This window comes from Polyergus mexicanus, unplaced genomic scaffold (assembly GCF_030449975.1).
Source record: "Polyergus mexicanus isolate NDT 795.1 unplaced genomic scaffold, iyPolMexi1.0 SCAF_15, whole genome shotgun sequence".
NCBI lineage: Eukaryota > Metazoa > Arthropoda > Insecta > Hymenoptera > Formicidae > Polyergus > Polyergus mexicanus.
Genome location: NW_027223335.1, coordinates 4,121,205 through 4,136,015, shown reverse-complemented (window position 1 = coordinate 4,136,015; position 14,811 = coordinate 4,121,205). Strand labels below are relative to the sequence as shown.

At 33.1% G+C, this 14,811-nt stretch overlaps 1 protein-coding gene across 2 annotated transcripts in view; it reads right to left on the bottom strand.

Moving 5' to 3' along the window:
* The window catches only part of LOC138939674 (uncharacterized), a 61,462-nt gene extending 49,178 nt beyond the window's left edge, over positions 1–12,284 (bottom strand). For both annotated transcript variants that reach the window (XM_070307718.1, XM_070307719.1), the window contains exon 1: positions 12,137–12,284. In XM_070307718.1, the coding sequence (XP_070163819.1) occupies positions 12,137–12,194 (58 nt within the window). In that variant the 5' untranslated portion in view covers positions 12,195–12,284. The remainder of the gene's footprint in view (positions 1–12,136) is intronic.
* Between the last annotated feature and the right edge of the window lie 2,527 nt (positions 12,285–14,811).

The window sequence follows — 14,811 nt, the reverse complement described above, 5'->3', positions numbered from 1 at the left end:
ACGCGTATCGTGCCCATCCTACTCTCCCTCATCTCTCTTCGAACAAGCAGGTTTCTATCGATTGCTGCGCGAGAGTCCTGGGGGAGTGATTTAGGCTCCCCAAAGTGCGAGTCCGAGGCATTAAAGTCTGATGCTCTTTCAGGGGCCGGGCGACACGGCCGGAGGTTGCGTGCGCTGCACCAGCGTAAGCTCTCGAAGATGAATGCGTCTCTCTCTCTCTCTCTCTCTCTCTCTCTTCTTTTTTTTCTAAGGCTCACGCACACCTTCTCCTTGTGGATTCTCGCTCCCCAGTATTTGCTGAATTATTCAATTCTGTTTCATTCTTAAGAACATTCATTCGTGTTCTTCTGCTGATTGTGAGACTCACGAGAGACGCGATGCGATATGATGCGAGGTAAGCCAAACTTCCCCTTTCAGGATCCTTCTTCGGTCTTTTTTTCATTAATATAAATACAAATACTAGATAAATCTATTATAGAAATTGGCGGAAGGGCTTATTTTATTTACAATTTAAAGATGGAATTATTTAAATTATATAATTAGAAAGAGTCTGCTATTTATAGCGGTAATTGGCGTTTTATATTTACGATTAAAATTTAATTTCTCGCATAATAAAAACAATGATAGAATCAATCATATTGCAAGCATCAAATATGTAACATGTCGATACAAATCTCAATAAAGGAGAATCAGAATTTCGACTTTGTGTCTTCTTTATGAAACGATATCGGAATTGATTTTACATCGATTTTCTCGCAAATAGATGCCAATCTTCGCGGTTTTCCGCTCGCGTTCCGTTCAAAGATTATTGTTCGGAAAGAGACAACAAACGATGTTGAAGTGTATATCCGTTATTTTCCGAGCGATCGAACATTTGCCCGAAACGAACGAGAGAAGAAGATGGGAACGGGAACCTCCGCGGCAACTGTGGGAAAGCAACCGTCGTTGGCTTCGCTATCAGCTGCTCGCGGGATACGAAATGACGAAGCCATTGAATTCCCTGAGACAAAGGGAGCAGTAGGGCGGGACGCGGGGATTTGTTTCACGATCGAGCTTGAATGCCTCGAATCCCCCCCCCCCCCCCTCCGCGAGAGAAGGCACGAGTATATATTTAGTAATTGAAATAAATCAAGTTGAGAAATTTAATTCAATAATCATATATAAATTTATAGTTTGTGATATATAATTAAAAATTTTAACACTCATGTAGTTTAATATAATATAATTCAATTTTATCTAATTTCTACTTTAAGTTGGTATAAAATTTTATTTAAAACTAAATTTATATATAATTTTATGTAATTTTATTTTATTTTATAGCTGGAATTATAAGTACCATGTAATACACTTAAAGGTAATTAAAGATTTGATTGATTTTCTCTATTTAGAATAAGTTCATCGGAATCCAACATAATAATCTTAATCTCAAATAGCTGTCGTCGAGAAAGACGCGCGCCTTTGCACGCAACGAAAATCAATCCCGCCTCACATCCGTGCGTGATTCATATGAGAAATATGAGAAGGGAATGAGCGCGGGGAAATAGGGCCGATACGCACGTGATCCTACAGTTCCGTCTATCGGCGTTACAAACAGGTCGAAAGAAATTAACGACACTATCTTCGCTCGTAAATCATGCCATTTAAGGATCGATAAGCCAGCGACAAAAACCATCGCACACGCAAAGTTATTTGCATCGCAAGTGTATCTAATGAAAGACCACGTCTATCAAAACGTTACACTTAAAATTAAATCGCTTTCCAGTCGTAAAAAAAGAAAGATAGAGATCTTCTAGGAAACGAATCAGACGAACTCGCAAAAACTTGTCTAAGTGTAAATGAAATGTAATTACGGTAGAGCCAATCGAAACTGTCAATACTAGTCACAACCAGTTTTACGTACGCTATGTATATTAAATGAAATAAACTGTAATAATGATTAATCTGAAAAAAAAAAAACTATGATTTGTGTACAAAGAACTTTATTTTTAGATATAGTTTTTGTAATATGGAATTTTGTTATTGTATATTTTAAAAGTATTTTAAATTTTTAAGAGAGATAAAATATGGACTTTCCATTATATGAATATTATAAATTAATTTTGTATTTGCAGATTTCAAATTTTCAAATTTTATCTTCATAATTCTAAAATTTAACTTAAATTAAATCAGTATCGCATAGTTAAATAAAAACGGTAAAAATATAAGTTGTTTTTCCGATTAAATAAATTTCGCATTTAAAGAATAAATTTTTACTTTTCCTACGCGATCTACTTACCACGTAACCCGTAACCCAACGAAGTCTACGAGGCGTAAAAGATGCATTTGCATATCAATCCTTCGCAGCCCACTCGCGACGCAACAACGTATACCGATCTTCGCTAGAAAATTGTGCACTGATAATTTTTTCCACCTACGATTATCGATCGAACCGCAACGGTTTTGCTTGTCAGAAATCACTTGAATTTTTTCTACAGAAAATCTATTTATCTTAATAATTTGCGTTATCTATCTCGTCAAAAAACATTCTTATTATTCGTTTAAAGCATTTTATTCCGATTTTATACTGCTGATAATAATATATATATATATATATATTTGTTTGGAAATTTCCCGGAGATTATCGCAATAAACTTCACAGTTCCTTCAAAAGTTTCTTGTCGTTGAGTCACTATATGATCACATACATTGTGTAAACGTAATTATAATTTAACCTACAATTATTATATCGAGATGTTGTTTAGTATCTCTCCGCTTATCACGCGTTTAACGTTGTCGCCTGTTGTCAATTGTTAAGAGATTGCTTAACAACTTTTGTAATAAGCAAAATATTAATTATATTACTATAATACATATATTACTAATTAATATTATCATTACATAAATTTTATTATTTAATATCATAGATTTATTGAATTGACAAATTATTTAATTTTTTTAAATAATATCTAAATTTTTATAATCTTTTTATAATGTCTTTTTACAATATTTAACAAATTTTATTTAAAAATTGTAAGCTATGCTTGTATATAAAAGCGACTTTGTCCAATAACTATGATTAGCGACAAGAGGCACTTAAAGCATACACGTTTTTCTTCGGCATCGATTCAAACGTGATTCATCACGTTATGTTTCTAGACATAAATGCTTTCGCGGGTCATAAAAGCTAGTCTCGGAAACTATTCTCGGAAAGAAACTCTACATAAGATGTTAATAATCAAACCGCACGACAATTTCTAAACATTGTAGATGTTTCTAATAAAATGAAACCTAGAACATTCCAGCCTCTTTAATATCATTATCGAAGAGAAATGATTTCATCAGTTTAGTTAAAAAACCTAATAATTTTAAAATATTTTTTATTTTAATATAATTTGAAATCAATATATAATCATTATTATTGAAATTGATTGTCTTAAAATGATATATGCATGCACAGGCATATGTCATAAAAATCTCATCTTATTAATTTATGCAAAATAAAAAAGTCAATCTCTATTTTTAAACTCCTTAAACGCTTCAAAAATATCAAGTCGATTCAAAACAGGATCCACTTTAGAGATCCAATGAAAACGGAGGACCTCCCGCGCGAGATATTCTTTAGAATTTTCAAGGGCTGACTCTCCAAAGAAGAGTCCTGATACGCGATCCGAGCTTCTTCAAGGTAGGGATGTACACTATAATACGCGAACCAGAATTTGGCCGCCCACGATGGCCCTCCATTCTAAACCATATGGAAATATACCCGACCGCTATTGTATATTAAATATTTATTTTAACGAGATATAATAAAAATAACATGTGTAATGAATAATGTACTGATATAAAAAAAAAAACGAAGTCAAATTAAAGATACAGTAAAAGATAAAGTCGAATAGAAATAACAATTAAATTAAATGGATAAAAATTATATATTAAATCAATACAGCTGCTAAATTCATTTGAATTAAAATTCAATTATAATTATGAGAAATCCCGATTTAATATTTACAATAATTTATAACCATTTAAGTATCTTAAAATATCTATATCAGATTTCAATAAAAATTCAATATTTAAGGGAACAAGCAAACATAACAAAAATTAATGTATCGCTTTCACGTTCAATGAGGTGCACTTATATCGATTGATCGAAAAAGAAGCTGCATGTTGCATCTGCTGTTTCCGCGCACGCCACCCTGAAGATCGGCTAGATTAGTATTACGATGGCCCTTTCGTCGTGCGAGAATAAAAGGGCGGAGTGAGGGCATATATACTAGAAGGCAGGAAATTGCCCTGGAAATGATTCTAATTTCCTGGCCGCGTGGAGAAATACCAGGCGGTCTGCATTCTGATCTGTTTCGTTGATATTAATCCGTCCTAATCGATCGGATCACGATTTTTGCTTTTTCATCGTCTAAACTGCATATAAATAGTCAACTAGCTACACGCGTGCAACGTGACGGTATGCAGATCTCATTTAAAGCACGAACAACAGGTTCTATCGAGTTATATGTTTCAATCATCTATTCTATTTAGGATTTCTGTATTGCTTTATTTTTATCTTATTATAAAAAATAAATTTTTTCCATAAGATATCTCAAATATTATACAAATCACGTTGTTATAAATGTAAGATGTGATTGCATTCGAGAAAAAAAACGATAAATAGATAATATTCAACGTTTTAATATTAAAATTTTATGTAACACAAGTAGATGTTTATCTCGCGTCTGAAAAATATCGAAAAGTTGAAACTCATCATCTGATCAAAGGATTTACACCGCGCCACTTCTCGCGAAATGGTTTGATACGCGTAGGGTGGGAACTCAATTCAGAGTTGGAACTTGGTCCATTTCCTTAATGGCCGCTCGGTTGGCATACGTCCTAATATAGTGGTGCTCAAGCTTGATTAAGTTTTTAGACTAATGCGGAAATAATTGTGCAAATCATATCAGCTTCCCTAACAAAAATTTTTAATTTTACATGGCGATATCAAGTTTATATTTCATGTGGAAAATGCAACTAATATTCAGTTGGGCATTAAAGAGCAGCACACTTGTGTGTGTTACTATAAAAATAATTTGAAACATTATGAGAAATTTATGAAAGCTCTATAAAAAAATATTTTTCTGAATTACAGCCTGAATGGTTCAGCATTTGAGAACCGCCATTCTAATGGCTCGCGCGTTTTGCCTTCAGGACCCGCGGACCTCGAAAATTCTACGCCAGCCGACTCTTTACTCTTCGTGTACGCAACCAGAAACGAGGCAGCTTTTGATACCGCGCGGCTGTCGCCGGCGCGATGATGGATGACGGCAGCAGCACACGGCAAGAACGAGGGGGTCCGACGACGAGGGAAGGGGCATCGGCTCGTCAAGGTGAGAAACCACCACGTCGGGCGACGACGAGACGGCGCGCGATGCATCCGACGATCGTGATTAATGGCGGTAACATTGTGGCCGCGAGTCATCTCACCGTCGGCCGGAGACGACAGGTGCTATTAAGGCAGCGAAGGGCAAATTAAACCCGCGACTCCGCCGTACTGTCGACTTTTGATTTGTCCCGTGTTATCCTGGTCTGATTGCTGTATCGTGTCGCGCTTGTAAAACCGGTCCAATTTGATCTTATACGGGATTTATCTTATGAACATTTTATAACGCGAAATTCGCGGATATATTTTCGCCAAAAAAATTTACTTGCCTACTAGAGTAAATATATATATATATATATATATATATATATATATATATATATATATATATATATATTTTAGAATTAAAAAGAAGAATATTTTAAGAATTTGTTATTTTCTATTACATTACTATTAGTTCAATTATGTTTTATTATTAATTATTTTATTATATTTAAAGAATACAAGATAATCCATCTTTTGTCATTTAAAAATATTTCTTATATATTGTAGAATATGGTTCAAATTCAGAACCGAAACGTACTTCAAGACCAAAGACATAAATAAACAATCGACTTGCGCACCGTTTACCGCGCTATAGAGCTTATTATCCCAATAATCTCTTTTATTATTTTTCTTATATAACTTCGGAATTTTAAGAAAGATACAGTTAAAGAAATAAAAATATTATTTTTTAAATATAATGGATTAATTTGCATATATATGTATTTTGATCATATATTATACTTTATTTATTTTTTTAAAAAGATTTCGACTGATAAACTTTTAGGTCTAAAAGTTTCTAATTTGACTATACTTCATTAAATAAATCTGCGGCTGAAGATGCTATCGCCTTTTGACACACAGTCAATTAAACCAAACCTCTCTGACAAGGCTTATTTAATTGATCCAATTTAAAAATAAATTAGGCGCCTTCGAAGACAGCCGGGTGGTCAAAATTTTCTTGCCAAGCAGCCAATAACTACATCATTTGTTAGATATTTGGTTAAGATCATTCGACGATATCGTTTCGTTCTTTCTCTCGACAAGGAAGGCCTTTCCAGACCTTGAATAATTATTACTTTACGGATAGGCGTGTTTTTATCCTCATCTACCGTACGGTAGGAGCATCGATGGAATATCATTGTTTTCGCTCGACAAAATTCTATCTTATCGTCTATGACCAATCTATAATTACCACACAATTAAATGTTTCGTTTTATAAAATTGTTTTGTTTGAAATTTTCGACTTTTTCTTTAATTGACGAGACTATCTTATCGTCTATGAGTAATGTACGATTACTCATAGGTTAAATAAATGTGCCTTGTTTTATAAAATCGCTCAAAAATTATTTTATTCGACGGTTTCGACTTTTCTTATTTTGATTGTTACTTTCAAATCGTCGGATATATATGAGAACAGATAGTGAAAATATTGTATATATTATTACTAAATATTAAAAAAATAAATATTTGTCTTATATTTTTATCGATATTCAAGCGAATCATCCTATGTCGACAATCTTAAAATATACACGTCGCACAGTTTTATTCTTCCCTTTTGCCGATTCGCCGACGAGTCATCGTCGACAATCGCCGAGAGAACGAATCGTTATCTCTCGAACATGCTGCAGCCGCCCTTGATACATCCTTGAATCGGAGAGGATCGAAATAACCTGCGTGGACTCGGATCCCTGCGCGCGAAGAGCAACATTTTCGGGTTCATCTTAATGGTTTCTCGAGAGCCCTTTTTTACCGAGTTTGGATACACGAAGGTGTAAATTGAGTTGACGGCGGCGAGCAAGAATCTCGCCTCGTTTCAACGTATAAAAAAAAAAAAAAAAAAAGTTACCTTTGCCAAGTGCCTTTTGCCTTGTGTCGATGATAATCACGAATATTTTTATCAAGTTATCACGCTACATGGAAAAAAGTGACAAATAAATTATCGTTACATCGTCTATTTGTTCATAGCTGAGAGAAGAATTGCTTTCTAAAGAAGTGATACAATATGTAATATGATCTTTTCGATTTCTATTCTCATATACAACGAAATAAATCATTATTCATTTTATAAAACAAGGTATACATATACATTTATCTATGTGATAATCGTATATGTTATTCATAGGCAATAATATATTCTGGTCGATTAAAATCGAAAACTTCAAATAAAATGATTTTACGAAAGAAACGTAACATTTAATAAAAAATAATATATAAATTTATATAATTGTCATCATTTTTTATGTATAAATTCTAAAATATGAATCGCATTTCCCCCGAAAGAATATCACTATCGATTTTATTTTTCGATTAATATTTATTTAAAAATTATATATTTATAGGTATTTAATAGTTAAGTATAGAACGGTATTTCTCTGAAACATCTCTCTACATCTCTTCTGATTTAAAAGCGTAACATAAACACTCAAGATTAAAATGGACTCAGATGAATTGCTGTTAATATTGAACATTGAACTGCAGCTCGTCGATGGTGATCGACGACTCAGGCGTAAATTTAGCACCCCACGGTATGAGATCAGACAACTTGAATTAGAAAACATTGACCGCTAAAGAGCGCCAATAAAGACTTTACTGTGTACAGAATCACCTGAGAGTTCTGCGAAAACGAGTCTTAAGCATGATTAATCGGGCGACAGAATTATTAATATTCGCGCAGACGAAGCTACGCTTGTAATGTTCTTGATACTTTCTCAATTCCTTTGCAGCACACTCTCTATTATAGCATTAATAAATATTTTGTTTAGATTAATATCATAATTAATATCATGTCGTAAAAATTTAAATATTATCAATCCCCAAAATTTATTAGCTTATCTGTACATAAAAATTCAAAAAATATACGGTAGATAAAAATAATCATGTAAAAATAATTAATTAAAATTTACACGTTTATCTCAAGGATGTTCATTCTCTTTTATCATACATTTTTTTTCTAAAGTGTTGCCTGCCTTCCTTGGCGGTTACGATCACAAAGGTAGGATCTTATATGAATCAAGATTATTCACCGTGTATGAGAATGACTGCCGCGATCGTGACTCGTTAACTTAATCCGATGAAGAATTGACAAGGTAGTGTTCTCACCGTAACCTCATTCTCGGAAAAGTATTTAGTTAGTTAAATCAAGTTATAATTATTCCAATACACGGATCCACGAATTCGAAGAAAAAAAGCAAGATTGACTTACGCGTCAATTTTTCTCGCTTTTTATAAAAACGGATAAATACGGACAGTTTTTTCCGCGGATATCATTGAAACTCTAATTGCGTAATGCAATAATTAAATATTATAATATAAAACAAAAAATTATTGTATATAAAGAAAATTTTAACATTTTCAAAACGCGTGTATAATTAAATATTTTAAAATATCTATTAATACTTAAAGACACTGGTTTTTAATATTCTTATTTTTGAATCTTTAAATAAAATTAATCATATATAATACGCATAATACACTTATATGATTGATCAAAAAATTAAGTATTGTATTACTGCATTGTATAAATAAAATATTATTGCATTTTTGTACTCAAAAGTGCACTTGACTTTCTTAACATCGGGATAATAATAGCGACACTGAAACGTGTCGTTGACGAAAGAAAGCAGCTTTTCTCTGTTTTCCAGCATCTCACTGGATTTTCTGTATGCTTTATAGAATTACCAAACGAACCTTTTACCTGAACTGTGTCAAAGGTGTAAAAACATGCCGTATTTCTTTAAAGATCATAATGTGCTGAAAGACAGAAAGAGAGAGAGAGAGGGAAGTCTACGAAGCTCGTTTTAAAGGTCTCTTTAAAATTTTTGCAGGTTTACATCGCAGGTTTGCTCGCTCAGAAAAATACCTCGTCGTTTTATGAACACCATTGTTATTTCACAATTCCATAGTATATATAAATTCGCCCATAAATCGCTTCCCGCATAATCACTTGTGATATTTCTTTCACAGATCGCCCCAAAAAACGTAGCGCGCAAATCTTTATGAAGTTTAAGCTTTGAGATTTTCCACTTTGCCACTTTTTATGGGTCTATTTTTTAAGGGAGACAATGAATCTATTTCTTAAGAGAGGATTTGGAACACATACAATAATATTCCTTTTATCGCTATTTTTCTGACACACTTTAACATCTCCGTATTATTCAAGACCGTGAAATTCATAAACTCTTAAATAGTCACGAAATATTTTGATAGTAAAACTATAGTAGTTGCCGACTCTACAAATGTGAAAATTTATCTCTTTCATGCTTTATATATATATATATATATATATATATATATATATATATATAATATATTTATGTGGATAGAAAAAAAATGAATAAATAGATCTATAAAATTAAACGTACATGATAATTGTACATGAACTAGAAAAGATCATAAATATTTTTAGAGTTACCATTAAAAAAAAACTTATTACGGACTATCAAACTTATTAAAAAATTCTCGATGTTAATAATATTGTATTATCTCACAAACAGATCAAATAATATAATAATTCATCTACATATTATATTGTATGTATCAATGATACATATTGTTACAATATAGAAAATTAAATTGCAAATAGTTTGAAAACTGTGATGTGATAGAGATAGAGAAAAAAAAAAATGTTAATTCAGAAAAGAAATTTTCAAAAACCTGTGATTATTTTTATCTTTAAATTACGTAGAAGATTTTTAAAAGCCACTTGTTTCAGAAATATTCTGTATAAGAATTATACTTCTTTTTCTAATGTTAGAACAATTTTTTATCGCTCACAACGGTCTGTATATATGTTTAAGGAATAATATAGAAACTATTGGAATAAACACGATAATGATTGAGCGGATTTTAGACTTGGACTGGCGTGGCTCGATCGACTGCTGTGGTGCAACGTAAGGTGCAACCCACGTGCGCACCGTGACATTCCGATCGTGACTTGCAATCTGTATTCGTAACTTCGTTTCTACTCCGACCAATGTCCGTTCTTTTACGCCTAGTCTCCTTTTAACGGCGCACGCGGGACGAATAAGAACTCGCTAAGCAAAGCCTCTCGTTGAAAGTGCGATAATTACAATACCGTTAGCTCATGTTTACATAATTACAGACTTTTCTTTACAGCAAATATATTATCACCGCATGTATTATTCTCTTGTCGCCGTTTGTTGACACGGGAAAAAAAAAAAAAAAAACAATTTTTTAAATGTTATGGGTTATGGTAAGTATTGATTAAAAAAACGTTACTCTATATGTATTATTTAAAAAACAGTTATCATTAAATCTCTAAAAGATTAAAAATTTCGAATAAAAGAGAAAGATATAAATTATCTCATATACAAAGTTTGTTTCTCTCGCGTACTTTGACAGAATATCTAAATTATATTTTACTTATCGTTAATGCCTCTAAATGTTAGGTATAATCGAAAGAGAATTTATTCAGTTATATCGCTTCTGTGCTCAAGTTTAAATTATTCCATTGATAAAATGCTGATGCGCATCATCATGATTTTTGTTTACCCAGACAATTAAGTAATTTCGTCATGATATTCTACTCCTAATTCAATTAAGTGATAGGATATTCAATTGCGCTGGTCGCAATGCGCATTTCGAAGTGACGAAATAAAAAAAGTTGATAGGAATGCGCCGATATGGCGTCGTTCCTATATGAAAAAAATTTGTTTGGTCGATGAGGAAGAAGCGGATAGATAGATATATCTCGAAACCGAAAGGAACGAATCCACCCCAACGGGAGTGGCGCGCCGGTAGATGGAATAAATCGAGGGTTGGGGAGGGGGGAGGGGCTCCCTCGATGCTTCTCACAAAAGGTTTACTGAACCGCGACACGAGCGAAAATGTGTCATTATCACGCAAATTACGATGCTGGCGCTTCCGTACGCATCCTACGTCCCTCGAGATAATTACCGTGAATTTGCGTCAATCGATGGACAGCCAGCAGAAAAATGTATACGGAGATATATCGCGAACCGAATACTGATCTCGTTACGCTAGATACTTTTCGGAGCGTAAATTAAACAGGGATTTTGGAAAGCTAAGAAAAATGAAATCTTTTCGTCGAATGACACGATTATTATGTATATCACAAAACCGAAAGTATACATATAATAAAGTATAATAATATACAGCAAGTTTTCTCCTCTCATCGCGTAAATGCAATTAATCCAATTAATTTTAACATTGCTATAAATTTCGTATAATAATGCCTATTTTTGTACAATTAACCGCAAATTTATTATATTATTATTATATTGTATGTCAATGCAAACTTATATTAAAAAAAGGAGATAAAAACAAAAAAATATTGGCGTAAATCTCTTTTTTTTTTTTTAAACTTATATAATTATTTTTCTTTGGCAAAATATGAGATCAAAAATAAAACGCGCACCCACAATTATAAATCGTCTTTTAAATATTTTAACCAACCAAAAATTTCATAATATATTGTACGATTATACCTTGATCGTTTTATTTTGACTATGTCGACTCGTATAACCACTCGTTAAATTTGACGCTGAATTAACGCTGAATATACTTGTCAGTTCATCTCACTAATCGTAGGAATACTCGAGCTTTAAACATTGATCGTCCCCGATTCGCCGTAATGCGAGCTTACACGTGAATTAAGCTACAGAATGAAGCTAATCATGTAATAATCCTCGGCGGCACGTGACATTCGACTTAACAGCGATTTGTGTATACATATACGTAAAGATTGAAAAAGGTACTCACTCTGACAGCTGGCAGCATGCAGAAGGACGATCAACAGCAGGATTCTCGTTGGCTCCATTTTCTCCAGAAGTGTTTCCGCAGCTGTCACAGTACACTTAACCCACACTGTCTCAGTCCCAAACACTACACGACGAGTAGTCAAAAGGACGAATATAACCGCAGCCGAGATGTCACAGCGATATATCGCGTGGAATTTGAATTTCGAGAGAAAGCTTCGGTTTAGGAGCTTGCGAGCGTTCCGTTTTCCGTTCTCTTTTATCCTCAATCTTCGCGAGATGAAACGGAGCGTGCAGGCACTTTCCACGCTAATTTCACCGTGCAGAAGCGTGCAGGGTATCGTTCCGACGACGAGCAGCGTCACGCCAGTTTCCCTCGATAACGGAACGACGACTGTCAGTTCGAATCGTCTCCTTGATAGCAACCCGTCCTTTTTTTTTTTATCGATAGTTGACGTGAGGAAAAGAAAAGGCCGTCTGTCGGCTCATACGCGCGAAAATCATCGATCCCTCTCGCGGGGGAGGATGGCGCTTGTCAAAAAGCCGGTTAGTTAACTGCCTGCCTATCGTACGCTGTCAGTTTACTGGGGGTAAAAGAGAGAACGCGACCGTACGGCGCAGCGGCTCGCAGGCGAATGAGAATGAATGCGCGAGCACGGGACTCTTCCGAGTTCCGAGTTCCGCGTCATGCGTGCCGCTAGCCGCTACTGATCCCCCTTTCCTCTTCTTCCTTCGGCAGGCGATTCCGTCGCCCCACTCCGTCGTCTCCCTTCCCCGGTGCACTGAGCGCGTGTGCGGTCGACGCATCAATTATGTCTGAATTGGAGTCGACGCGGTGCTGGGATCAAGGGTTCTCGTTCGATGTTTCCGAAAAACTTCTTTCTTTTCTGTTCTTTTGTACCTGATGAAATTTGTCATTCTCAAACATTGTCGCTGAAAATAGAGAAAGAGAGAGAATATACGTGTATAAAATATTGTTAGAACGTTTAATCAAACATTATTATTGTACATTTAATTAATTGTAACAATAAATAAAGTTTTATATGTTATATATTATTTTTATAAGTTATATATTTTATATATAAATCTATTAATATATTCTTTTCGTGAGATAAATATTGAAAATCAAGTATGTAAACATTATTTGACATCACTCAGATTACGATAACGGAATGTAAATAATCGCTATTGACTATCAAATAATGATAAGCTGCAATTTTAATTCTTGGACGTATTATCTCTTTGATTATATCAGCTTTACAATCTTTGTCTTCAACACTAAAAAAAAAAATAACGCTGATAAAGAAATTCCACAGTCGAAGAGTTAAATTACGCGAACAATTTCCATGAACAATAACAAAACAAAGCCTTTAGAGAGAGAGAGAGAGAGAGAGAGAGAGAGAGAGCGCTATTTATTTTTCTGTTTATTTATCTTTCTATCACGCTTTTAACAATCGCGCACAAAGTATACAGCTATAAACTAATTCAAATAAAACATATTTTAAGGCAAACTATATATAATTATCACTTTTGAATCTAATTTACAATTACAAGAATAAAACTCTTATATTATTATCAAAAATATAAATAATTATACCGTTTATGATTATATGCAGCTTTTCTGTCGAATTAAATGCTGAACGAGTTTAAAGAATATGCGTAAGAGATTATGACATAATTAATGATGGACTTCGCAGCCCACAACTTGAATCGACAATCAATGTCACTCCGATTTTCATACGCATTTTGCATGTTGAAGACTGTGATGCGTGATGGGAAATCAAAACCGTAGCCTATAAGGATTAATACATTGTAATAAATGTTTTTTTAATGTAATTAATGACATTAATAATCATTAAGAGATTCAAGTGATTAAAATTAATAGGATTATTATTACTTTTATATAATCCTTAAAAATACGTATAATTGCGTGCGTCTATTTATAATTTTACTATTTTTATATCTATTAATTATTATATACTACATTATTAAGAGAGATATTTTATTTCAAAGCTATCTGTTTGTTCGAATCGCGGAATTTATTATAGCCAATTATAAATAAACTCTTTCTTTATAATTAAAAATATTTTTCAGTTTCTAAATACAATTTATATTTATAACTTCCGCCTGAATAAAGTCTGCCTGGCGATATATTGGTTCCGTGAAATGGTTTGGAAAATAGGATTGATCATGTGGTATGTGTACGAAACAAAGTTCACCGATACACGATATACATTATATAGAAAAAATATGATATTCGTCGATAAAGGATAGTCCAGCGACAAAGAAATATTTACAACAGCTTCGGACCAACTAATTTTCAGCGATAAAAAATTCAATAATTGCAATATTTATGCATGGTATTTATAATATAATAATAAAATAATTGTAATCTAAGTCTTTTATCTTATTCGCATTCTCCTGCAATATAAAAAAAAAAAATTAATATTAATATTTAAAGCATAAAATATCTTGTATATATTTAGTTAGTTTATATCGCGTTAATCGACAAGAATAAAATATAAGTATATAAATACGTTTATAACATATGTACAGATATAGAAATAAAAGTAAAATTCTTTTACTTATATTTTTTATCTTTTATTTATATTTTTTTCTTATATTTTTAAATAATAGGTTGAAGGGGATAGTTATTATGTATATAAAATTATCTTATTA